The sequence below is a fragment of the Anolis carolinensis genome, chromosome 4, assembly GCF_035594765.1.
Source record: "Anolis carolinensis isolate JA03-04 chromosome 4, rAnoCar3.1.pri, whole genome shotgun sequence".
Lineage (NCBI taxonomy): Eukaryota > Metazoa > Chordata > Lepidosauria > Squamata > Dactyloidae > Anolis > Anolis carolinensis.
The window spans coordinates 56,448,109-56,475,363 of record NC_085844.1 but is presented as its reverse complement, the minus strand read 5'-3'; the positions used below and the strand labels follow the sequence as shown (position 1 = coordinate 56,475,363).

The following is a 27,255-nucleotide window of genomic DNA, read 5'->3' as shown; positions in this document are numbered from 1 at the left end:
CTCAAATTTTGCATACAGAGGGCTGGAGTGAGTTTGTCCATCCATCCATAAATTGATTTAAATGAATAATGCCTAGAAACTGTGCTTGCATACTTGATCCAACTAATTTCATTTTTGCACTTTACTATTATTTTCTGTCCAAGACATCATGCTCCACATTACATTGTTCTCCACCCCTAATCCCTGTTGTCTGACTATGCACTGTACCCGTTAGCCCTATCTTAAAAATTGACTTCCTCTAGCTTGCGCACCTATACCTAAGAACTGACAGTTTTTACCTCATGGGTTGGTTTGATGATTGATTTATTTTGTTATAATGTTCTTATTTCTCTATTTTTATGTTATTGTTTATGCACTTCTATGTACCACATGTGTATTTAGGATGTTCATATTTTATATTTTAACTATGTTGACTGGGCTCGTCTCCTTGTAAGCCTCCCCGAATTCCTTCGAGGAGATGGAGGTGGGATACAAAAATTATTATTATTATTATTATTATTATTATTATTTCAACTTCCTCTAACATAGGCAATTTTATTTCCTCTTTATTTTAAAGGGCCACATTTTGGCTGTTCCTGCTGACAGTTACAGTTACACACTTCTCCATCAAGACACTGTGGACAAGTCACTTAATTTCATCAATCAGTGTGGTGAAAACAGTTTTCACATTACGTAAGTCATAAGGCAATCGGGCACTAAATTCAGCATCACAGAATTTAATAGGACTTACTTCAAAGTAAGTGTGTTGAGGACTACAGCTTAAGACCTGGAATACTCAACTTCAAATGGGCTATGGGTAGTATCCAACTAGTATTGTCATTCAGAGAGGGACCCTTGAGTGATATGCCATTTTTGTTGATTTTACCTTCCTGTGGCATCCCACAGCCCAATTTTGGTCCAGTGCATTCTCAGATATTGCAGTGTACATTATATAAAAAATTGTTCAGCCCATTTTGTTAACAGTTCCACTCCATCACTAATGGAATATTAGTTGGATAGTGTACCATCCTATTACTTGTCAGACCACTTTTATTTATTGATTTAGTGCCACGGAGTGTTATGAGGATTGACAGGTCCCTATTGCAAGAGTACTATAATCTGAAACAGACACAAAGAAAATAATAGTTGGAAAGGGGGAAAATGGGGGCAGGAAAAATGACTGAATCCTTTCAATTATGTATCTTTCAACTGAGATACAGTTGGACATTGGGATGAAAGGATTCTTCCATGAACATCTTGTATTGATGTGAAACCTGAAAAGCAGTGGTCTTACAGAGGCCTTCTGCGAGACAGTTTTTAAAAAAAGGATAAAAGAATTAAGTTGATTTAAGAAGCAGGAGACCTTTGAACAGCTCAGTGTGGTGGAACCAAATAACAGTCCACAGGTAGGGATGTGCAGAAAGTAAAGGGGAAGAGGGAAAGAGAGGTTCAATAGGGTCCTGCATGTATACTTATTTAGAAAATGTTGAAATAATGATTCTCAACTTACAATTCTCCAGATGTTTTGAACTTCACAGAAGCCCCATTCAGCTTGGATAATAGCAAGGGATTCTGGGAACTAAAATCCAAAACATCTGGAAGATTAATGCCAAGAAAGAGTGCTATAGACAAAAATTGTTAATTTCATTTTTTTTAAAAAAAAATAATGGATTTTGTGAAACACTATTTGTCAAATATTTTGTCATGACTTTGTTTTCCTGTGATAGCAGACTAACAAAGTTATGCACTTACAAGTAAACAAATACCAGCTAATTTCTAGGTTCAGTGAAAAAAAGACAACAGGACAAGTTTCTAAAAGTGTTATTTTCCTTTTCCATGTAACAGCCCTGTAATGTCCTCAGAATTCTGCAGAAATTCAGTAAGGTCTCTTGTGGCAGCCTACAACAATGGTGCACTGCCTTGCAATTGCCACAGAAATGGTGCCGCCAGTCCTACATGTGACCCTATGGGAGGGCAGTGCCCCTGCAAACAAAACATTATTGGCCTTCAGTGCAATAGGTGCCGAACAGGCTATTATGGATTTCCATTTTGCAAACGTAAGTTCGCTACTAATCATTTTTGAGAGAGCTCAAATACTGCTTGTCTGAATAATTGAATATTTCATTCTGTGTCTGATTCTAGACTTTTAAAGGATTTCTGTAACATTGCATCATGGGTCATGCATATACACATTTACTAAATAATGTAAGTCACCACTAATGCAGGCTGTTTATTTATTGATTCCACAAAGAAAACTAGACTGCCAGAAATCTCTCTGGATTTTGGGAGAAAATATTACTATATACAGTACATGTGTGCAATGCATAGTAACACCAAAGGCTACTTATTTATTTTAAAAATGTACTCCCTGCTTCATCCTCAATGAGTTCAAGATGACTGTCCACCCAGTAACACCAACTGTCTCCTCCAAGACATTGTATCCAATTCATTTCCTAGATTGGCACCCACGCCATGCACACACACAGTAGCAGGAAAGGAGATCGTTAACAGTTTTGTATGTGTGTTAACAAAAAGAAACACTTTCCAAATAGCCTTCCAGTGGAAGAGCAGCAGAATAGAAATGCCACCATGTGATGTGCTCCAGCCAAAGATGCCATTATCCTGTTGTCATTGTGATTTACATCCCATGGGTAATAAAGCTCTGAGTAACATAAAACACACATAAAAATACAGCCGGACAGCAATATTTTAAATATTCAAAACCAGAGGCAGGTTAAAGCAGCATTAAAATGTCATGCTATGTATCTTCTTTAAAAGGGCAGTATTTAACAGTTTCTAGAAAGTAGTGAAGGAGTGAAACATTTTACAGAGCTGAGATTCACTCATTGTTGCATTGCTGCAGTCCAGCTGAATCATTGCTTCCTTTTTCACTTTATCACTTATATTGTATCTATTAAAAACCATACTTAAAATTGAGAAGTGGCTTAAATGCATTAACAGAGAGCTGATGAAGATAAATATATAAAATAACAGAGTAGCAGTCCTTTGGTTCATTGTAAGTGTAATGTTGGCACAAAGCAGGAGTGGACCTGCACTGTAGAATTATAGCGCTTTGATATCACATTAAGTGGAGCCCCCGGTGGCGCAGTGGGTTAAACCTTTGTGCCGGCAGGACTGTTGACTGAAAGATTGGCAGTTCAAGTCCAGGGAGCAGAGTGAGCTCCCGTCTGTCAGGTCTAGCTCCCCATGCGGGGACATGAGAGAAGCCTCCCACAAGGATGGGAAAACATCAAACATCCGGGCGTCCTCTGTGCAACGTCCAGAAGCAACTGACATTAAAAAAAACATCTCATTAAGTACCCTGGCTCCATGAAAAGGAAAATTAGTGAAATGTCAGAACGAAATTGGATGAGTGATTTTGTTTTGCAAACAGAAATTAATATATGATTGCATTCTCCCAATCTCAGCATGCCGTTGTGGGTGGCGCCTTTGTGATGATATCACTGGCAAGTGTATTTGTCCTCCTCAAACCGTAAAGCCAAGATGTGAAGTGTGTGTGAGGCAGCACTTTGGTTACCACCCGCTTGTTGGATGCGTGGGATGCAATTGCTCAAGTCAAGGGGTTGTTAATGCAGTGAACCCTGAATGTGATAAAAAGAACGGGCAGTGCAGGTAAGTCCACAGTTCTGGGTTACACTTGCCTGATTTAAGCTTATGACTATCTGCTTAGACCCAGTAGCAAAGGAATCGGATTCTTCTGCCATCTCAACTGCTGATGACAACTTACTCTAAACAAGTTCATATCGCGTTGAATAAATATGTACTTTTAGTTCTGTGTAACATTCCAAGGGTTTATTGTTTCATAGTATACATTTAATTACATCTTCTCTTAGGTAGTCTACTTTCATTAAGCTAATCAGCATTTACATGAATTACTATCAGGCATGGGCAAACTTTGGCTCTCCAGGTGTTTTGGACTTCAACTCTTACAATTGTATGAGCTGAGGTCCAAAACACCTGGAGGACTGAAGTTTGCCCATGCCTCATTTAGATGTTTAGAGAAATGGCTGTCATTTCTTGCAGCATCACTTTCCTTGCAAAAATTTAGACTATGTAGTTCCTCCTGACATACAAGGCACAATTTATAAACTTGAAGGAGTTTCCTTTTGCTGTTGTATGGCTCTTTTGATGTACTGGAACCCACAGAAAACCCAAGATTAGTCATTTTAGTAAGTATAAATTATATCAATTCACTGTGAACTCGATCATAGTTTTTAAAATAAAGATACATTCATCAACCACTGTAAAAGTCTGCTATTTTTAAATGTCCAAACAATAATACGTTCTTTTCAGAACATTAATCACATGGTTTTAAAATGCGTTACTGCATTCTTCCTCTGAAACATTTCCACTGAGAAATTCAGAGAAGACTAAAGTTCAAAGCCTTAATTCAATGTCCAATTTAGCTTTTGTTTTCTAGACATATAGATAACAAAAAGCCTCAACAGTGTGCCTCCAGACCCACATGCTGATTTATCATTTTTGTATAAAAACGTAGCTGCGATAAACGGCAAAGAGTTTTAATTATTAGAATTCACTTGGGTCTATGGCCCCTTCCACACAGCTGTATAAAATCCACATTGAACTGGATTATATGGTAGTGTGGACTCAGATAATCCAGTTCAAAGCAGATCTTGTGGATTATCTGCCTTGATATTCTGGGTTATATGGCTGTTTGGAAGAGCCCTTGCTTTCTCTGAAAACGAAATGAAAGTACCAATTTTAAAAAGTTATCTATTAATTTACGATGTGGTGACTTTTCGTTTTGTTTTCCTTCACTGCTCTCCCAATATAATTCAGCTCATGTTGTTTTCTTCCTGTACAGATACTGAAGATATTTTACATGGATTTAATCTATTGTTTTTAATTTCACAGTTAAGATAGGAGTGGTTCATAAATATTAATAAATAATCTGTTCATTAGAGTGTTTTTATTCCATACAATCTTTACTACCCTCAGCATTCCCCTCTGATATAAGAAAATGCTTATCATTAGATATAATTTCTGTGCTTGATTTTATCCTTGAAGATGCCGCTCAGGAATAACAGGCCGACGATGTGATCAGTGCGCTCCTGGTTCCTTTGGTTTTCCAAACTGCAAGCCCTGCAATTGTAATAGAGGAGGAACAGAACCAAATGTTTGTGATCCACAAACAGGAGTTTGCCTCTGTAAGGTCAGGTGCTTTTTCATTCAAACTTCAATGTGGTTGTCGTTATTAACATTTTATTCTTCATTCCACAATTATTGCCATTTCTGTGTTTTCAAAAAGAATAACAAATAAATATTTGGGTTGCTGTGAGGTTTTAGGCTGTATAGCCATGTTCCAGAAGCTTTCTCTCCTGATGTTTCTCCCACATCTGTGGCAGACATCCTCAGAGGTTGTGAGGTCTGTTGGAAACTAGGCAATTGAGGTTTATATAACTGTGGAATATGCAGAGTGGGAGAAAGAACTCTTATCTGTTTGAGGCAAGTGTGAATGTTGCAATTGGCTGCCTTAATTAGCATTGGATGGCCTTTCAGCTTCAAAGCCTGTCTGCTTCCTGTCTGGGGGAATCTATTTTTGGGGGGTGTTAGCTGGCCCTGATTGTTTTCTGTCTGGAATTCCCCTGTTTTTTGAGTAATTCCAAAACTCAGAATGCATGTCGTTTTTAATTTTATATCCCACCTTTTTCCCAGCACAAAACTATTAAATTTGAACATGGGCACAAGTAACACAAAGCAGAAATAAACTGCTCTTCTCCATCTATATTCTTAGAATCTCAAGATCAAGAAGCTCATGTAATGTATGTGTTCAGTATGAATCAGCCCATGCCTACCAGCAATAAAAATGTGTGACAACTATTTACAAAAATGTCTGGGAGGGCTTTAATTTAAGGACCCATATCCATAATATTGATGGACTTGTTGTACACTAAAAAGAGTACAATTTAAAGGCTGGGGCTTATTTTTTCAAAGATATTTATTTAAATGTGTACTAAAAAGAAAGCCCTTGAACAATTATGTCTAGTTCTGGTGTATGTGTTACAGCTGTTCTCGTATGTATATTACTGCAGGAGCTTTATGTGGAAACATTTAATGACTTCTTACAACTGACTTATAGGAGAATGTTGAAGGTATTCAGTGTGACATGTGCCGCTCTGGATCATTTTACTTGGACTCCACTAATCCAAAGGGTTGCACCAATTGCTTTTGTTTCGGAGCAACCGATATTTGTCATAGTACGAATAAAGATAGAATCAAGGTATGTTTTTTTCCTGAAAACTGTTGCTTCTAAGGGAATAGTTAGAGAATATAACAGATGGTGTGCCATTTTGAGTTAAAAGCACCGGAAAGGGGCGAGTATTTGGAATTTTCTTTAGATTAGATAGATATAGATAAGATATTATATACATCACCTTTGAAGTTTTCTAAACATTCTTTTGAGGAAATGTAGATATGTTATATTCTACTTGTATAATGATGGTGATGATGGTGGTGGTGATGATGATGATGATGATGATGATGATGATGATAATGTTAAAAGCAGCTTTGGGCCATGAAACCAAATAGAATGTCATCTGGAGGAGAGGTTTAGATTCTCTGCATGCAAATATGCTGTTTCCCTACACTATAAACTACCCTTTATCTGTAATTGTTTTTTTCTTGTTGGTAAAAACTTATAGAGCATTTTCACACACACACAAACACACAATCATAATTTTTTCTGATCTAGCTTGTAGGCTTGATATGATTATTTAATACTCCCTTTTAGTCACTTGCACAGTGAAAAATACTTCTTAGAGGTGTTATTCTCAAATCTGTTTGTGTTAGTAAGAACAATTGATTCATTTTGTCCCAGCACTGTCCGTGTGTTCATTGATAAAAATCTTTGTGGAAGGAAGGTTGCTTTGCTTGTTTACCATGAATAGAAGCAGAACATTTGGTACACCACTTTAATGTCCCAAATCCATGTTTCATCTGCCACGATGATGATGATGATTGTTTATGCCCCACTTTTTCTCTCTACAAAGGAGACTCATGATCAGCTTCCCTACGGCATGACTCCCATCCATCTATTACATAGTTCATCACCATTCCACTTACAATTCAATGTATACAGCTGGAGAAATCCACTGTCTGATGTTTCTGATCCCCATGGTTAGCAAAACCTTCCTCAGTCTGGCATCCTCACAATTTTGTGTTCTATTAATTGCATTTCCCTGGCTATTAGCCATATTAGGTGTGGATGACAGGGATTGCCAAGATGTTTGGGCTCATGATGTGGATGGTGGTGTCATATCATCTCATTGAAGTTGGAAGTTAATCATTGTGAGCAAATGGAACAACGAGCTTGAGATGGTTTAGCTGAAGGGGGATTTGTAGAGGCATGAAAGACCCAAGGCTGTTATTGTTTGTAGCAAAAGGCCAGAAAAAATATCTCACTTAAAGCAAGTAGAAATTTCCTTCAGGAATAAGATGGCCATGGATATGAACTTGCATCCTCAGATGAAAACTTTGTTCAGTCACATAAACTTTTCTGTCTTTTGTTTGCTTTGCCCTTAGTTTGTTGAGATGAGGAACTGGCGCCTGAAAGATGTGGATAACAGTATGAACATCCCAGTCATTTTTAATCCCGGCAGCAACAGTGTTGTTGCTGATGTCCAAGAGCTCCTTCCCTCTGTGTGCAATTTGTATTGGGTGGCACCTCCATCTTACTTGGGAGATAAGGTATGTGACTTTCAATGTTTTCTGTCTCTTTTCTAAAGAGCTGTCTTTCTCCCCTTCTCTCTTTCTTCACAATGTTTCTTTCATGATGCCATCTCCTCTTGACTTCATTTCCTTTATTTTCCTTCCTTAGATAAGTGATGGGCAATTGTCAGGGGTAAGGGGGCTGCACCACTTGCTCCAACTCCACAGTTTTCCTTACTGAATAAGTGTGTATGTGTCTATTAAAATTTGCAGATTCTTGTGCCTTTGGTAATTAAAAGATGTCCTTGGGGTTACAATTTCTCCATCCTTCTCATACATATAATAATATCTTGCAATATTATTGCAATGCAAATAGACATTTATTCCCACAAAATAAAGCATTTTGGGTATGCTTGGTCAAGAACATGTGCCTTTTCCCTAATACTTTTGTATATTATATCTCTGTGGCACCTATTGCTGATCGCTCTGGAAATGTCATGCTAAAACATTAAAACTGTGATTTTAATGCTTAGAAATGATGTCATAATCTCTCATTCTCTCTCTCATTATCTCCTTAAATCTGTGGCTCAGCTTTCTTCATATGGGGGCTACTTAATGTATCAGGTTAAAACCTTTGGATTACCCAGTGAAGGCATGACTTTACTGCAAAAAAGGCCTGATGTGCAGCTGACTGTAAGTAAAGTGCTATTTAACCCTGAGCCCCTGAAATACTAAACTGCTTTTAAAAACAGTTACCTTGTTCTGATGATGTTTTCTTTCTGGAATGTTTTTGAGGGGAAAAGTCTGCTAGTTTATCTTCCATGCACAGTTTTCTTCCCTGCTGCTCAGTTGAAACAATCTCTGCAAAGAAATAAGAGAACGAAATGTGTTTATTTGAAAGTGTCCTCTTGGTAAACAAGTGTCATCTTGATGAACAACAACAGTACATAAAGTTTGCACTTAACAATCATACTGTTGTTTATGTCCCTTCAAGTTGTTTCCAACTTATGGCAACTCTGAAGTGAAGCTGTCATGGGATTTTCTGGCAAGATTTATTGAGAAGGGTTTGCCCCTGCCTTCTTCTAAGACCAATGGTTCTCAACCTGTGGGTCTGCAGATGTTTTGGCCTTCAACTCCCAGAAATCCTAACAGCTGGTAAACTGGCTGGGATTTCTGGGAGTTGTAGGCCAAAAACATCTGGGGACCCCAGGTTGAGAACCACTGCTCTAAAACTGAGAGAGTATAACTTGCCCAAAATCCCCCTGTAGTGATAATTTATCATGTTTTTATTCAGTCCTCTAACAGTATTTTAAAATGTGGGAGGTTACGTGTGTACATTATTGCTTCTGCTTTTTTTAAAAAATTGCTTCTCTCACACATGAATCTGAGTTAATCTTTCAGAACAAAGTGGGATGCAAGCTTTTAAAATGAATACATAGAGAAAAAGAAAGAAAGAAAGAAAGAAAGAAAGAAAGAAAGAAAGAAAGAAAGAAAGAAAGAAAATCCTACATGTACTGATGCTAGACTGATAATATTTTTGTACAGGGGCAACAGATGAAGCTAATCTATGTGGATCCTAACAACCCTTTGCCTGACAAACAGTATTATGGTTCTGTTAAACTAGTTGAGGTAAGAGTTAAACAAACTCTCCCGCTCTGTCATTTTCCCCTTTTCCTACTTATAGCACAGTCAAAAACAAGATACTGAAATTCTCTTGTTTCAAAATACATTTTCAGGCTGTAATCCCAAATAGTAGTGATTAAACCTAATTGAGAGAAACATGCAATCTGTTCACGAATACAACAATACAGAAGTGAGTTATACATCCAGTAGATGTTTCATGAAACTATGAATATTAATAAACACATGTTGCATATGTATTGCAAGGGTCAATTCTAACTTGGAATCGAAACCACACTACAGAGAAGGAGCAAAGAATGTTTCTCTTCCAGATATTGTGTACTGAAATTCCCATTAGCCCTAGCCAGAATAGACAGTAATGACAAATGATAAGTCACCAGCAATGACTGCAGTGACACATCCTGTGCAGTAAATGTTATGATGCAGGTCAAGTGCAGGAATGGTGTATTCCCTTTATTTCTTGTGCAGTAAGCAGCCAAGGATGGTTCCTTAATGTTCAGTTTCCTCTAATTCAGGTCCTGAGACCAGTCTTTGTGAATTACTGAAAAAATATATAGAAGATTTGCAATTTGAATGCAGTGAGAGGATACAGTGTTTTTAATGGCTCAGTGTGTTAAAGCGCTGAGCTGCTGAACTTGCAGACTGAAAGGTCCCAGGTTCAAATCCGGTGTGAGCGCCCGCTGTAAGATCCAGCTTCTGCCAACCTAGCAGTTTGAAAACATGCAAATGTGAGTAGATCAATAGGTACCACTCTAGCAGGAAGGTAACGGCGTTCCATGCAGTCATGCCGGCCACATGACCTTGGAGGTGTCTATGGACAATGCTGGCTCTTCAGCTTAGAAATGGAGATGAGCACCACCCCCAGAGTTGGACACAACTGGACTTAACGTCAGGGGAAACCTTTACCTGACGTAAAGTTTCCATGGAGAGTGGCCGTTGTTTGGGAGTCCAATGCAGGATTACCATTGGACCACTTACTTCTGGTCTCTAGTTGTTTCCATTTGCTTTGCTTGCACCTTTGCAAAAAAAAGATACTATAGAAATATTTATTTATTTATTTATTTTTATTTTTCCGATGTTCCTTTGTTCACCAAAAGAATCAAACCTTGTACTGCCCAAGATTTGGGGGAAGTAAGTTGAACTGTGAAAATGGCATCAAGGATATTATTATTATTATTATTATTATTATTATTATTATTATTATTATTATTATGCAATGTTTTTAGAACTAATGTGTAATGTTTGCAGTTAAACAGCTTGTTCTGATGGCATGGAAGTTAAAAGTCAGGCTGGTTTCTCATCTGATTCAGGCTCAAAAAGGAAAGATACTTGGTGCTACATTCTACCTTCAGTTGCACATGTGTTTCCAGAGAATTGGAGGCCATTGCAAAAACAAATTAATAAAATAAAAATCATCTTCTTTAGGATCTTAATGGCTAAAACAACGCTTATCAATAAGGGATAAATCTTGCTCCACAGTTCCTTAGCCATAGTCTCCCAATTGTCTTTCGAGCATGTGGAGAATACATAAACTGCACAGAATAATGCTATTCTATATTACTTGTTCATACAGTAAAAGAAATTTGCTTGTTTTTATTTTCTAACCACATTTTAATCAAAAACCAATTTTGTTCTACTTGACTAACTTGACAAGAGACCAAGTAATTTCTATTTCAAAAAGGAGTTTCTAGAGCAGGCTTGGGAAAAATTCAGCCCCCCAGGAGTTTTGGACTTCAACTCTCACAATTCCTAACAGCTTCTTGCATATTCCAAGCAGCTTTAGTTCTAAAATAACTCTCTCTTTTTTCTGTGCAGCAATATATTTCTAGACTGAGTAAACTATATGAGTAAGACTTCTCAAGAGCCGATCTCTCATTTTATCTCTTACATTCAGGGGAACTTCAGACATGCAAGCAGCAATGACTTGGTAACACGGGAGGAGCTGATGATGGTCCTGTCTAGACTAGAAGGATTACAAATCAGAGGACTTTATTTCACAGAATCTCAGCGGTTAACCTTGGGCGAGGTTGGGCTGGAAGAAGCCACGGGTACAGGAAGTGGCAATGCTGCTTATAATGTAGAGACATGCTCCTGCCCCGCTGGATATCTGGGTGATTCATGCCAGGTAGGAGATTTTCTTTGTCTCCACATTCCATCATTTGTGAGATATTGCTCATGAGAGCAAGTATTGGCTTAGCTATGGCAGAGAAAGATGATTGTTCACATTGATTTAACTTGAAAGCACACTAAAAATGTATTGATGAACTGCATTGGCAGTTCACTGGAATATCTTAACACTGTTGCTATGCTGCTTCTTGAAAGTGTACAAGTTGAATATCCCATATCAAAAATATAGGTTTTGAGTTTTTTTTCAGATTTTGGAATACTCATACTTGTACAGATGATGATGATGATGATGATGATGATGATGATGATGATGATGATGATGATGATGATGATGATGATAATAATAATAATAATAATACACTTTATCTATATTCTGCTTTATCTCTCTGGAGGGACTCAGGGTGGATTACAGTATACAGATATAAGGCAAACATTCAATGCTTTTACACAGTGAACAACAACAACATACAATACAGAAACAAAAGTAAAAGCCTTCCACTTTTAGCTCCAGTGTCTGGAGGTGATGCTGAACTCCGGCATGGGGAGGTGCTGTTGTTCCATTTTTCCAGGCCGAAGAGCCTGTTGTCCATAGACATCGCCGATCATGCTTTCCCGGCATGTCTGCATTGGGTGCTCTTTTACCTTCCTGCCAAGGCGGTACCTATTGATCTACTCACATTGCACGCTTTCGAACTGCTAAGTTGGCAGAAGGTAGGGCTAACAGCAGGAGCTTACCCCAAGTCATGACTTCAAACTGCCAACCCCCCAGTCAGCAGATTTCCTGCAGCTAGTGATTTAATCCACTGCGCTATTGTGGCCCCTCTATGTACATAATATCTTGGAGAGATAACACAAAAATAATTTTTGTTTCATATTCACTTTTATCCTTAAGGTAACATTGTAAAATATTAATAATAATGTTGTGCATAAAACAAAGTCTGTGCACATTGAGCCTATAAGAAAGTAAAGGTGCTACAGTAGAGTCTCACTTATCCAAGCTAAACAGGCCGGCAGAACCTTGGATAAGCGAATATCTTGGATAATAAGGAGGGATTAAGGAAATACCTGTTAACCATCAAATTAGGTTATGATTTTACAAATTAAGCACCAAAGCATCATGTTATACAACAAATTTGACAGAAAAATTAGTTCAATACACAGTAATGCTATATTGTAATTACTGTATTTACAAATTTAGCACCAAAATATCATGATATATTGAAAACATTGACTACAGAAATGCCTTGGATAATCCAGAATCTTGGATAAGCGACTGTTGGATTAGTGAGACTCTACTGTACTGTCACAACCACTCATGTGTACTTGTTTTGGATTATGTAATATTTTGGATTCAGGAATTCCAAATAATAGATGCTGTATTTGTTTGTGCTGTTATGTACCTTGTCCAATTTAGTATGTTGTATTTATATTATTTTATTCAAGGTGCCTATCAATGTAAATATCCATACAAAACAGTGAATCCAATCTTTCAATAGCTTAAAGGAAAAAAGCCAATATAACCTATTACAGAATTTAGCATCTGAGCAGAAAACCTTTGTCATTGCTTCAGAAAAATACACATATGGATCACTAGGAACTCAGATCGCTAGAAATAAATCCAGAAGAGAGGGAATGCATTCCCATTTATCACGCAGTTTGGCCTTCACTTCTCAGGAAGCAGCAGTGATCATTACTTACTGAAATACATTGGTGCTAATTTCTCCTGTTCAGTGTTTCTGAATAACATATTTAGCCAGAATTGTTTATTAGAGGAGCAATGTATGGGAACGATCTTAATCTTAACTCTTGAATCTGAAATCTGTATATAATTCCTTCCTAACCTCATCACTTTAGCACCAGATAAATGGTAAAATTCTTCTTACAACCTGATAAGATTATATAAATGGTCAAGATATCTGAATGGTTAGTTTCTTCTATAGAATTATTACAAACCTTATAGACCTTAAAACATTTTCCTTAACTGTGAGATGACTAAATAGTCTAAACCTTAAAATAGAATGCATTCCTTATTTGTACAGGGCTGAATTTGACAGGTGTGGTGGGAATGTGAAAAGTTCAGCACTAAACATGCCATTTTTTTCTATCAAAAGTCCCAGACTTCTGCCATTTCTTGTCTCTGATCATGCTTTCTAGCTGATATCATTTCATTAAGTAAATTGATGTGTGCATCTGCTCATTCCTTTCTCATATTACAAGCACAGTACTATTCATTGCGCAATGACATTTGGAATAAAAATACATTGCAAGGAGTTGTTTTAAGCAGTCTTCATTATATGAAATATTCAATTGATCAGCATGTTGAGGCTTGTGTTTGGGATAGGAATTAAACTCTTCCCGTTCCTCTCCCTGCTCTCTAAACACAATGTGCCTCTTTGGTGTGGTCTTTCCGTGCTTTTGCTAGCCGGATGAAAATATGTAGCCCAAAGGAAGGTGCAGAGTGTCTCAGACAAGTAGCCCACACACCCTACATGTTTCCACAGAACGACTCAGCCTGTGATTTACCGTTCTAATCATCTCATACTGTCTGACTGTGTTAGGCGGAGGAAAGGTGAAGGCTGCCACACCTTAACTCAGATATACGTTCATTTGCAGGAATCGCAAAGTGGTTCATTAACCTCAGGAGCTGCTCTGTGTTTCACAACTTGACTCATGTATAAAGTTTAAAGGAGGGGCATATCACGGCACAGACTTAGTCAGAAACCGAACAATCAGAGGTAGCATAACAAGAAGGGCTGCATAGGGTAAAGTGTCTTACATATGAACAGCAAAGCCTAAAATTAAGGAAAATGAAGGTTGGAGTGCTAAGGCCAGGCAACCTGGGATGGCTGGTGTTGTGCATTGGCCTGAGGCTATGTTTGGGATATGCTACACAAGAAAGAATAGCATTGCTTCCATTTCGTCACGGCCAAGGGCAACAGCAGCACATTCACTGGGATTTTAAACCAAGACAGGTAATGTCTGTCCTTTTCTCTCTCTTTCTCCCTTTTTAATTTTGAGAATCTTGATATAAAAGTATGGAGTAGTGTGTTTCAGTGAAAATATTAGATTGAATGCTGCTCTCTTCATCCATTTTACTATAGCAGGACTTTTTAACCTTTTTCCATTCATGACCCATTTCCACCCAAGAAATTTTTACATGACTCCAGGTATACAGGTATAAAAAATAGGTAGAGTTATCAGGCATTTACTGATAACAAACCAGCTTTGCAAAGCTTGCTAAACAGGCTGATTTTCCTTTTTCTGGAGTGCAGCTTTCTGCAGGGTCCACTGTAACAGATTTTTGTAAATGGGTGGTTTTCTGCTGCCAAATTTTTCATGACCCCAACATAGAGCTAAGGAGTTTAAGAAGCAGTGGACTATACTGTTTGCTGCTAGGTGAAATGATACTTCATAAAACGTTGCTCTTATTCTGTGTCGGAAATATTTACACTTAAGCTGTTAACTGAATAGCTCCTTAACAAGTTTAAGTCAGCAAATTGCTAACAGGAGGTTTCTCTTTATGTTGATACTTGCCATCTTTCTCCCAAACCCAAAATTAATACTCTTTAAATTGGTTTTTCTTGCACTGAAATGTGGAATGGAAGATTAGCATTACTCAAAAGGCTGTGGAGCAAATATTTTTCAGTCTGCATGACAAAGTGAGCATATGAATGCATTTCTCAAAAATAATAATGGGTACACACTGTCCTACATAGAAGGGCTATCTGTATAGCAAATCTTATTTCCTTTAAAGCGTAGGTGGAGAATGATGTTTGAGCATGCAGAGAAATGTATGTTAGTCCTGGAATAACGCCAAAAACACCAGTAGTGTGGCAACTTACAGTACTTGAAATTGATTGATTCCTGTTAACTTATCCCAAAAGCCCCGTTTCATTTTGGCTGTTTTGCTTTGATTAGTATTACTAGTTCTAATTCAGTAAGCTATTTTTGCATTACTCACTAAATGGATGCTCTGGTGGCTATATCATAATATTTGCTTTCACTATTATTTTGTACCAGCTGTAAGAACTAGTCTAGCACAATAACTCCAATCAAATTGTTTGTTTGTAAAGTATTTTATAATTGTAATGTATTTGTCCTCACCATAGTTATGCGAGAGGGCATGGTAACCATGTTTAAATATTTGAAAGGATGTCTTATTGAGGAGGGAGTAACCTTGTTTCCCTAGAGCAGCGGTTCTCAAAGTGTGTTCTGCAGAGTCCTTGAGGCGAAGCCCACTGAGGGCTCTGCACTTTCCTCCTTTCCCTTCTCCTCCTCCTCCTCCTCTCTCTCCCCCTCCAAGCTTTCCCTCCTCTTTCCTGCTCCTCCCCCTCCACTAGCCATCAAAAGCCATTTTTCCTCACCTTCTTCACTTCCTATATCTTTTTCCCTCGCCTTCCTTGCTTTCAAAACCTTATTTCCCTCCCACCACTCAGGGGATGCTTTGATTGTGCTTTTCGTGCAAGACAGAAGGGAGTTCAACTGGATGGCCCCTGGGCTTTTTTGCTATGTTGCTGTTGTTTAAAAGGCAGGGTGGCCATCTGTTGTGGGTGCTTTGATTGGCCGCCCGGCTCTGGAACTCTCTCCCCGGGGAGATCAAACTGGCCACTTACCTTGCCCATCTTGCACAAAAACCTGAAAACATGGATGTTCGACTGTGCTTTTAATTAGATGATTCCCCAGAAAACCTTGGCCTCAGCTATGAACCAAATTCTAGTCCTTGCATTCTACTACTGTTTCCTACCCAGATTTATAGTGATCTACTTATATTGCTCCCTATCTCTAATTTTTCCCATCTGACATTTGCACTTTATCCATCAGCCCTGCCCTCATAATTGAATCTCACTACCCCGCCTGCCAAGCTCAAAAACTGTTTACTATTTTAGGTCACTGGCTGTTGTTGCTATTTTATATGGTTATATTGTTGCTTGTTTTATATTGTTTTATGATGCTGTTATTTGAATTTTAATATGTTCATTTTAACTGTCATTGAGCTTCCCCGTGTGAGCCGCCCCAAGTCCCTTCGGGGAGATGGAGGCGGGATGCAAAAATAAAGGAGGTGATGATGATGATGATGATAATTAATATGCTTTTCCTGCAGGGCAGAAGCGGGTTGGACTTGATGGCCCTTGAGGTTGCTCCTATTACGATTATTACGATTATTACAAAAACTGAATAGCCATCTGTTTGGGGTGCTTAGATTGTGCTTTTTCTGCATGGCAGAAGAAGGTTGGATTGGATGGCTCTTGGTGTCTTGCTCTGAAATACTGTTAAGTTTATGTTGGTCAAAACTTTATGTATAATATATATAATATAATATATAAACATTTTTGGGGGCTCCACAAGAAACTTTTCCTTCAAAAAGGGCTCTGCTACTGAAAAAGTTTGAGAGCACCTGCTCCAGAGACTGGGGCCCCTTCCACACAGCTGAATAAAATCTCACATTATTTGCTTTGAACTGGGATATATGGCAGTGTGGACTCAAATATTCCAGTTTAAAGCAGATATTTTGGGTTATTCTGCCTTGATATTCTGGGTTATATGGCTGTGTGGAAAGGCCCTAGGATATGGAACAGTAGATTCAAACTACAGGAAAAGAGATTCCACCAAAATATTAGGAAGATCTTCCTGGCAGTAAGAGCTGTTTGGCAGTGGAATATGCTGCTGATGCCTTGGATTGTGGTGGGGTCTCCTTTTCTGAAAGTTTTTTAAGCAGAGGCTGGATGGCTGTTTATCAGGATTGCTTTCCTTATGTGTTTCTGCATAGCAGGGGATTGAACTGGACAACCCTTGTGGTATTTTCCACTCTATGATTCTATGATTTGTATTATGTTTTATAAATATAGGAATTAGGTTGATATACTTTGGTTAATAGTAAACAGTGAGGCTAGTGGGGGAAAAAATCTTAAGGTCAAGGTCAAGAGACTATTTGAAGATGACAGAGTCCAAAGTTCTAACAACATAGTTACATTGAACGGAGAGATGGATGGAAGAAGGTGGCCAGTAAGAGCAGCAGTATAAGGAATATTTAATGGTGAACACCCTCAATTAACCCAGGCCATTTGGCAAAGGGCATGAGAGCCTCACCAAATGACAAATCTCTGGATTCCATGTCATTGAGCTGTACCGGTTAAAATGCTGTCAAATGGCATAAATTCTACAGTGTAGTTGCACCCCTATTCTCCCACGTCAGTATCTGAGTGTGCATCTACAGTGTTGAATGGTGTCAAACTGCATTCATTTACAGTGTAGATGCATCCTTAATTAAAGCATTACCATAAATGGGCTGTAGTTAACTATCTGAGGGCAACTTATCTCCCTAATTTTCCCTTGACTTTGATCTGAAAGAAGAAGAGCAATGTAGCTTCTTAGATTCTTCTAGCCAGTGAGCATTCTTTTCATGCTTCACTCATCTTTGGGACAAGCCTAAACCTCACTTCACTTATCCCCAGGGCAGGAAATCAGGATGAGTTAAGAGAGGTGACATCACATCATGCATTTTAGAAAATGATGCTATAAATTTATGCAGGTGTCAAGTAAATGAAAAAAACAAATTCTGCAGAAAGGACTTGGTAACTGGAATGTCAAAGCCCTGTTTTTTAAATATTCTGCATAGCATATGAAATACATGCCTCTTGGGTTGACAGATAATGGAAGCCTTGGTATATAGCGATACCTTTCAATTGTTCAAGTGGTTCATGAAATTTGGAAATAGCTGACGTGTGCTGCATTCAGATGCTCAAACAATATCTTAATTAAAGGGTAAACATGCTTTTTGACCCTTTTATTAGAATCTCTTTCAGCAAGGAAGCAAACAAGCTGGGTGAGTTTCCATTAATATTCATTTCATACATCATCTGGACATGGAAACTATGGTATCTGGCTTCAAAACGAGCCAGGATGTTTTGCCGGGGTTTCAAATTGACTTACTATTGGTTTCTTCTGAGCCACTTAGTATAGCCCAATGGTTCTTAACCTGTGGGTCCCCAGATGTTTTGGCTTTCAACTCCCAGAAACCCTAACAGCTGGTAAACTGGCTGGGATTTCTGGGAGTTGTAGGCCAAAACACCCGGGGACCCACAGGTTGAGAACCACTGGTATAGCCTCTAGATCTGGATGAAATGAAAACTGGAATATGGAAGATGTCTTGGTTTGTTTGCCACATATTGGGAGGAGTAACCACCACTACCTCATATCACTCCAAAGTCTAAAATAAGGGTATCCAAAAATAAGGGTGTCTCTTCTCTGTTATGTTTGTACTCATATGCTAATGTTTAGTAATCCAGTATTTCTGTCTTAAAAATCTTACCACACAGCAATTTTAATAGGTGTGAATATTGCATTTATTTCATGGCCGCCAATTTTGTGTGCAATAGGAGTGCAGCCCTGGATTTTATCGTGAGAACAGAGATCGGCTGACAGGACGGTGTATTCCTTGCAATTGTAATGGAAATTCAGATAGATGCCTCGATGGTTCTGGAATTTGTCTTGTAAGTCATACAAATTACTTATTTATATTTCAAAAGATATTGAAATGTCTCCCTAATCTTAATTACTAACTAGCGAAATGCGTGCTGCTCTTGCTTCAGCTTAACAGACTGTTAGATTGCACTTGGGTTCTCCTATCTATAAGACAGACAGAACTTGATATTCCAAATGCTTCAGCCTGAGCCAGCATAAGTAATGTTGAGGGAATTACAGCCTAACATCTGGAGGCCATATTATGCCCATCATTTCTTTAATGGCTTTCTTCGGTGTTGATGACTTTTTTATCTGTAGTAAAGACAAACATTTGTAAATATATATATATATATATATATATATATATAGAGAGAGAGAGAGAGAGAGAGAGAGACAGAGAGAGAGGGAAGGAGGGAGGGAGGGAGGGAGGGAGGGAGGGAGGGAGGGAGAGAGAGAGAGAGAGAGAGAGAGAGAGAGAGAGAGAGAGAGAGAGAGAGAGTGACTTCCTCTGCACTGAAATTAGAGGGTTCTAGACTTGTTGAAGTTGCACTTATTCAAATATATTGTCGAAGGCTTTCATGGCCAGAATCACAGGGTCTGTATGGCCATATTCCAGAAGTATTCTCTCCTGACGTTTCGCCCACATCTATGGCAGGCATCCTCAGACCTGAGCCCGGAAAACACACAACAACCCCACTTATTCAAATAATTTCAAACATACATAAAAGTGATCCCATAAGTAGTGACTCCATAAATAACAGTACAATGTCAGGCCAAACATTTTGGAACCCAAAGCAATTTTTTTTATCATGTCAGAAGCAGCTTGAGAACATACTGCAAGTTGCTTCTGGTGTGAGAGACTTGGCTGTCCACAGAAACGTTGCCCACGGGATGCTTGGATGTGCTACCATCCTGCTGGGAGGCTTCTCTCATGTCCCCGCAATTTAGAGCTGAGAGACGGGAGCTCACCCCATCTCATGGATTTGAACTGGCAACCTTCAGGTCAGCAACCCAACCTTCAAGTCAGCACTAACCCATTTAGTGGTTTAACCCATTGCGGCTCCAAATGAATGAATAGTATTCCTCCCACAAAATGAATGTATCCAAAAACAGACAATTATTACAGGAGGCAAAACATCCCACAAGTGCCTCTTCTCATCCCTGCCAGAGCAATACAAAAAGAACAAATTGGTGCCCTACTTGAAAGATGGATTCTTCGCCTTACATGATGGTAGGACTACCTGTCTTCCAGAGGAAGATAAACCCTTGCTGCCTATCCAAAAATGTGCTTCAGTATCTTGATGACAAACAAACATAAATCAATAAAGATTTGTCAGCTTCCATTTGTGGAGGTAACCTTCTCTAACCATTCTGGTATGTGTATTCTGCAGTCTTCATAAAAACAGAGAGAGATCTCCTATTGAGAATCCATAGCCATAGTTAGCTGAACATACCTCAGTTTAGCATCTTTATGTCCTGTGTGCAACTGTTTTGTTACTTTTGTTCCATGAATAAGCGAACAACCCAGGATGTTTGGGTTAGCTCGAGTTTCATGCTATATCGAAACTCTGGAACTATAGTCAATGGCTTTAGAATAAGCCACAATACCGAGAAAGCTTTAAAACATAGCGCTTATCCTAGTTATTTAATTTATAAAACCAAGATAGGAAAATATCAATAGCAGACCTGTAATTCCGCATTAAATTCCATAATTAGTGAACTGCTACACTGCTTATAAAAAGTGTAATTTTGCAGTTCTGTCCTCAAAGCTCCCATCTAGGTATGAGCACTAATTGAGAAAAGAAGATATCTGTCAATAGCAGTTTTGGGGTCTCTTAGTATTACATTACACTGTGTCTCAATAGCTTATTCTGAAAATATATCCCCCCAATCTGTTCCCTCCAATCTTTTTCTTAAGTAAATACACGCACTGCCAAATTCAGTCTATGGCCTCTAGCCTCTCTCCCTCACCGTTTGTTTTATCATGCTTATTCGTAATGAATCTATTTTGTTTGCACTGTGTTCTGAGACGTTATACAATACTTTCCCCTGACTTTGGTTTTGACAAATCCTTTTAGAATAAATACAGAAGCTGGAAGCCAAATCAGCATATTTCCAGGAGATGTATGAATCACGAGGCATTTTGATTGGAGGCATAGGACAGGCCATAACAAGAAAGTGCAGAGGCAGAACAATCAAGAGCAAGATGGAAGTTTTGTAAAAGTTCAGTGTTTTAGCCTTCCTCCTGCCACTTTAATGACCATATGAATTGTGTTATAGTTATACACACACACACACACACACACACACACACACATTGTTGATCTAACTAAACATGCATTCTGTTTGCACATGTATTTTGATTAGCTCTTCATCTATATTTAAAACTGTAACATGAAAAATTAGTGTTTTCAGGGTTCTGTACTTGATCTTATTATGACTATTTTGGTGGCTGGTTGTTCATCTAATCAGCTCGAGTGACTGTGCCATTAACAGTGACTTGAACAGTAGCAGTTTATGAAATTCTATAGATCAAATTTTGAATTACCTCTTGGTTACGGGTACATCTACCCTATAGATTTAATGCAGTTTGATACCAATTTAACAGCCATGGCTGAATATTATGGGAATATGAGAGTTGTAGTTTTACAAGGTCTTTATTCTTGTCTGGCAAAAAGTGCTGGTGCATCTATTTGACTATAAATTCCAGGATTCTATATAATTAAGTTATGGAAGTTAAAGTGAGATCGACCTGCATTAATTCTGCAGTGTAGATGCACCCCCATTGGGTGACACTTTGAGCAAGTCACATTCCCTCAGCCCTAGAGAAAGACAGTGGCAAAATCTGAAAAATCTGGAAAATAAAACTATAATAGTTTTACCCTAAGGTCTGCATAAATTGGAAACAACTTGAAGGTGTGGAACAACAGAACTCAAACACTAGATTTGGATCATTTATATCTGACAGCATACTCTATTTCATAGATGGTTGTTTTGAATGTGAAAGACGGGAAGGAATCTCTGTGCTTACGTGATAGAAGGAGAGGACAAAAATACAACTGACAATAAGGTCACATGAATTTCCAGTAAATCATACAAAGAGGCAACAGGACCTATACTCATTGAAGCTCTTACAGTTCCATATATGAGAATGTCATGGACTTTAAACTTTTCTGTTAAATTCTTGCTCTGGCATGATATGAAAGAGAAGGAGTATAAATGCTAATCATTGTTGGTACCCTGGGACTAGGCTAAAACCTCCCATGCTGTTATGAGATTGCCACTGTTGTCCTTGAAATGATATGATGACTGGTCAGTCCAATGCTGAAGCACCAGGGAAATTCATCCTTTTCTTAATCAAAGAGAATGCAAGCCTGTGTGAACCAGAGAAGAAAGTTGGAGTAGTAGTAGTAGTAATAATAATAATAATAATAATAATAATAATAATAATAATAATAATAATAATTAATAATACTTTATTTATAACCCACCCTATCTCCTCAAGGGGACTCATGAATGGAAAGTTCATAAAGGAGAAAAGCAAGCAACACTTTCATCCAGGATTTCATCTATGATTCTAGGAGTAGCCTAGTTCTGATGATTTTAAAAGTTTTTAAATTTATAACAATAGTATGGCTGTTACAACATGCCAAAAGTTTTGGCATCATTTGAGCAAAAAAAAATTGGCCAACTTCTCTATAGCTGAGAGACAAAGGTCAGAGTCTAATTTCTTTGTTCTGTCCTTGGTGTAATGCCAATATATGCAGGAAATGTTTGAAAACCCTGGAGCAAATCCATTCTTATTATCTCCTGATGATGATGATGATGATAATAATAATAATAATAATAATAATAATAATAATAATAATCAAAGAGATGAAGTGTCTAATTTATATCTATTTGTCCCCCCCCCCAAAGAACTGTCAGCATAATACTGCTGGTGACAACTGTGAGTATTGCAGAGAAGGTTACTTCGGTGATGCCAGTCAAGGAAACTGCAGGGCATGTCGCTGCCCTTATACAAACAGGTACGGGTATGTGTGTGTTAGGAATGGAGAGAAGCATTTTTATTGTACTTGCCTTGATTAAGGTATCAAGCTGTTTCTCATGAAAGATATGTTTGCTAAATCATGTTCCTTTTTTACACGAGTGAAGCTTTGCTGGACATGTTTCTGTTATTCTTTGCATTATGTGCATTATGTGCAGTTTAAAAACAACTGCATTACTGAGCCCAGAATATGGGGGGAAAGGGGGGTGTCCTTCAAAAGAAGAAAGCAGCTTGGAAGAAGGTGAAACCAGTTTCACTGATGGTGCTTCAGAGACTAAAATAGACACCAATAGAATCAAATTAGGGAGTTGGAATCAATGACCCTTCCAGCTCCAGGTTGTAGATCAAATAAGATATTGAATGGGACACCCCAGTGCTTCCATAACCATTTACATTAATGATGTTGATAGGGTCCCTTGCAGTCTATATGAAAGTTCTCATATTATGTACACAGGCACATTAGAATATAATGTGATAAAAGAAACTAACAGGTGAAAGTATGTTCAACCGGGAGGTGGGTGAGTGGGCGGCTCTTAGAGTGTAGCCACACTGCAGAATTATAGAGTAGCAGTATGATACAACTTTAAATGCAGAGGCTTCATTTTATGGAATCCCAGAAACTGAAATGCTTTTCTCTGAATTGTATCAGAGTTTTCTGGCATAGATTTTTGAATTTATGTTACCGAACAGTAAACCCCAGGATATCATAGGATGGAGCCATGACCATTAAAGTACAGTATGAAACAATGGCTATAGGAGCTATACTGTAGTATCAAAATGCTGCAATTGTGTAGTGAGGATGCCTATTTAGTTTGTTGCTGAAGAAACAACAACACAGAGTTCCATAGTACAGTAGAGTTTCACTTATCCAACGCTCTGGATTATCCAACGCATTTTTGTAGTCAATGTTTTCAATATATCGTGATATTTTGGTGCTAAATTCGTAAATACAGTAATTACTACATAGCATTAATGTGTAATGAACAACTTTTTCTGTCAAATTTGTTGTATAACATGATGTTTTGGTGCTTAATTTGTAAAATCATAACCTATTTTGATGTTTAATAGGCTTTTTCTTAATCTCTGCTTATTATCCAACATATTCGCTTATCCAACATTCTGCTGGCCCGTTTATGTTGGATAAGTGAGACTCTACTGTACCTTGAAAAAAACTGAAGTCACAAGAAATGTCTGTGTTGTTTCTGTCGCAATTGATGAAAGAGTGCTTTCAAATGTAATTAAGAATTTACCAGCAGATGACCTCAGAGGGAGGCCTGTGTTAAATTAAATAGTGTCTTGGAGTTCCATCAACTTCCTCCCAAGGCTGTTTACTAGTAGAAATGGCACTGAACAAGTAATATGATAGAGAATCAGAAAATGGAATAGCAGTCCGTGTATCAAAGAGTAAATTGTTCTTCCACCCCTATGCTATACAGAAATACAGAGACTTCTCATTGCAGCAGAAGCCTTTGATGTGGTGTCAGATCCCCTGCTTCCCTCTATTGACATATTGGGTCTTCTATGCCAGCATTAAGAACCATAGTGTATACAGTGGCTGAGCTCTAGAGTAGAGGTGGGGAATATGTGGCCCTCCAAGTTATTTTGCAAATCCCATCAGTTTGTGTCCAGCAGCTGATAAGAAATTATGGGAACTGGAACTCAACATCTGAAGTACTGGACATTCCCTGTTACCTATGTAGCACATGAGTGAGCACTAGTTATGATGGATGCTGGAGGACAGTAGGTTTCTTTACAGCAGCGGTTAGGGAACACAAGTTTTTGTTGTTGTTCATAACCAACTGGCTGGCTCCTGTGAGGACAGGATGTTGAACTAGATGAGCATGTGATTTGATCCAGCATACCTTTTCTTATGCTCTTAGTCTCTATGATAGTTCCTTAGACATGACTGTGTTGTGCCCTGAATTTTGAGGCAATACACAATTGACTCTCGGACTGATGAATTAGGCCATGAGCATGATATAAATGATTGCTTCAGTTCACATTATTTGTACATTGTTCAGATTGCAATTTGCCAAATATGCACCTTAATATTTTATAGACCCTCAAGGAAGAGTAGCAGATGTTTACTCTCATTCCGTAATAACCCTCCAGTTTGTGTAACTTTGATTCCCTACGTTTGGTAGTTTGCTTTGTTTTCAAGATTGGATTGTACTGTCATTGTAGCATTGTATTTATGGTTCCAACAGTGGTATAACTGTCAGGTTCATGCACAACATATAGATATTTTGAAAATATGTCAAAATATGTCTTGAGAAGTACCAAGCCCTTCTATGTGCATTACATTCTTTCTTCCTATAGTTTTGCCTCCGGCTGCATAGAAAATGATGGAGATATTCAATGCTTCTGCAGAGAAGGCTATACTGGAGTACATTGTGAAAGGTACATTTCTAGTGTCAGTGAATATTTGCTATGTAGAAAGTTCAAGCAAATCCTCTGTGTGGAAAACCAATACCAGCCTGCAAAACATTGTGTATTTTAATTGTATGCCATATTCACATTCTTGGGCTGGCATCCAAAGGGCTTTGGGGCCTTGAAAAGACAAACAGAGCACTCTGCAAACACAAGCTGCTGCCTTTGATTCAGAGTGTCAAAATGCCTCTTGTAATCCAGTGGGATTCTGTGCACCCCTTGCTCTTTGACTTTGACACAAGTTTGCACAGAGTACCTGTCATGAAATGTAAACCCCTGCATACATGCTGAAGCTTTTGCATCTGAACACTAATGTGAAATGTGGATGCAGACTAAAGAAGTCTGATTTGAAAGCTGCCTTAATTTCTCATACTTTTCACTGCTTTGGCCTCTTTCTAGGGATAGAGCATGTAGGAGACATAATTAAGAATATGTATATAGTTTACATACATTTGGTGTCTCTAAATGTATGGCTTATTCAGATCTTCCTGTGAATAGCTATGGAAATCTTTTGAATAGAATCAGCAACTTGCCAACTGAAAAAAGAGGCCAGAGATAGTATCTTCTTCTGGTTTAGTTGAAAGAAGCAACAACAGTTCATTGCTGAACGTTTGCAGTGGATACAATCCCATTTCAATGTGGCTTTCCCTTCATTCAGACCTTTAGAAACATCATCTTTGTTAGTTGATTGCTCCTTCCACATCCCTGTACTAATTTAGCTTGCATGAACTTCACAATAATCTTTCTTTATGTATATATTGGCAGTAATTGAACTTCAGGAACACATAGTTTTATTTTGAGAGTCCATGTGTCCTGAATTAGACTATTTAGACAACAAGAAACAACATGTAGCAGCCTGGTTCAAACAATCTCTTCTCTGTCCTGTAGGAGTGCTGAAAAACAGGTTAAAGTCCAGTTTTCAAGGTTTTTCAGTCAGCAACATGAGATCACATCCCTATAAAGCAGTGGTTTCCAACCTTTGGGCCTCCAGGTGTTTTGGACTCCTACAGTTCCTAACAGCCAGTAAGCTGGGTGGGATTTCTGGGAGTTGAAGTCCAAAACACCTGGAAGCCCAAAGGTTGGGAACCACTTCTCTAAATTCAGGCATGCAAAATGTCTGGCTTCCAAATGTTTTTGAACTATTGTTTGTTCCCTTCCCAATCACCAATAGCAGTGCTAGCTAAGACTGATGGAAGTTAAAGTGCATCTTGTACATTGGAAGCCCCAGTCATTTTTTTATTTTTAAATGGTTGTGAAGCATTTGATGATCCTACATGGTTCATGTTGCATTACATTCGACAAAATAGGCACTTACAGTCTAAATCCAATAAATGCATATACAGTATTTGTTAGATTTTGTGCAAACTTTTCAGTCAGGAGAAGCCACTTCACATGTAAATCAATCTGTTTTGTCAATTCTATTTATTTCTGTCTTGATTCTTTGTTATAGCTGTGCTCCTGGTTATTTTGGTAACCCACTGAAATATGGAGGATTTTGTCAGAAATGTAATTGCCCTAACAATGGCCAGCTACCGAACTGCGATCGTCTGACTGGAGGTATGCAAATCTGTGTTAGATATTTCTTGAAAGCATACACATATACACACAAAGGAGTGACACCTGCTTGAGCACAGGTTATAAAAAGTCTCTGTTGTGATTGAAAAGAATGCTTCCCTTGTGTAAGCAGCATACAATACAATTAATTAATTGGTCAAAGGTAATGAAGTATGCTCACAATTGTTTACAGTTTCTTCATGCAATACCATTTTTCTAGAATGGCAAACTTTATGATCAGTGAAAAAGTACTATTTTTAAAATACTTTCTTAAGAACACATTTATTAAAATGCTGTTTTCATTTTGAAATTAAACTTTGTCAGAA

At 38.2% G+C, this 27,255-nt stretch overlaps 1 protein-coding gene across 1 annotated transcript in view; it reads left to right on the top strand.

The window, feature by feature from the left end:
- Window positions 1–27,255, top strand: part of lama3 (laminin subunit alpha 3) — a 163,549-nt gene that overhangs the window by 87,252 nt on the left and 49,042 nt on the right. Inside the window, exons 32-44 of the mRNA XM_016992892.2 lie at window positions 557–672; window positions 1,825–2,036; window positions 3,408–3,612; window positions 5,029–5,173; window positions 6,101–6,241; window positions 7,543–7,707; window positions 8,260–8,361; window positions 9,214–9,297; window positions 11,204–11,434; window positions 18,813–18,926; window positions 22,816–22,925; window positions 25,265–25,345; window positions 26,826–26,932. Coding sequence (XP_016848381.2) covers window positions 557–672; window positions 1,825–2,036; window positions 3,408–3,612; window positions 5,029–5,173; window positions 6,101–6,241; window positions 7,543–7,707; window positions 8,260–8,361; window positions 9,214–9,297; window positions 11,204–11,434; window positions 18,813–18,926; window positions 22,816–22,925; window positions 25,265–25,345; window positions 26,826–26,932 — 1,813 coding nt within the window. The remainder of the gene's footprint in view (window positions 1–556; window positions 673–1,824; window positions 2,037–3,407; window positions 3,613–5,028; window positions 5,174–6,100; window positions 6,242–7,542; window positions 7,708–8,259; window positions 8,362–9,213; window positions 9,298–11,203; window positions 11,435–18,812; window positions 18,927–22,815; window positions 22,926–25,264; window positions 25,346–26,825; window positions 26,933–27,255) is intronic.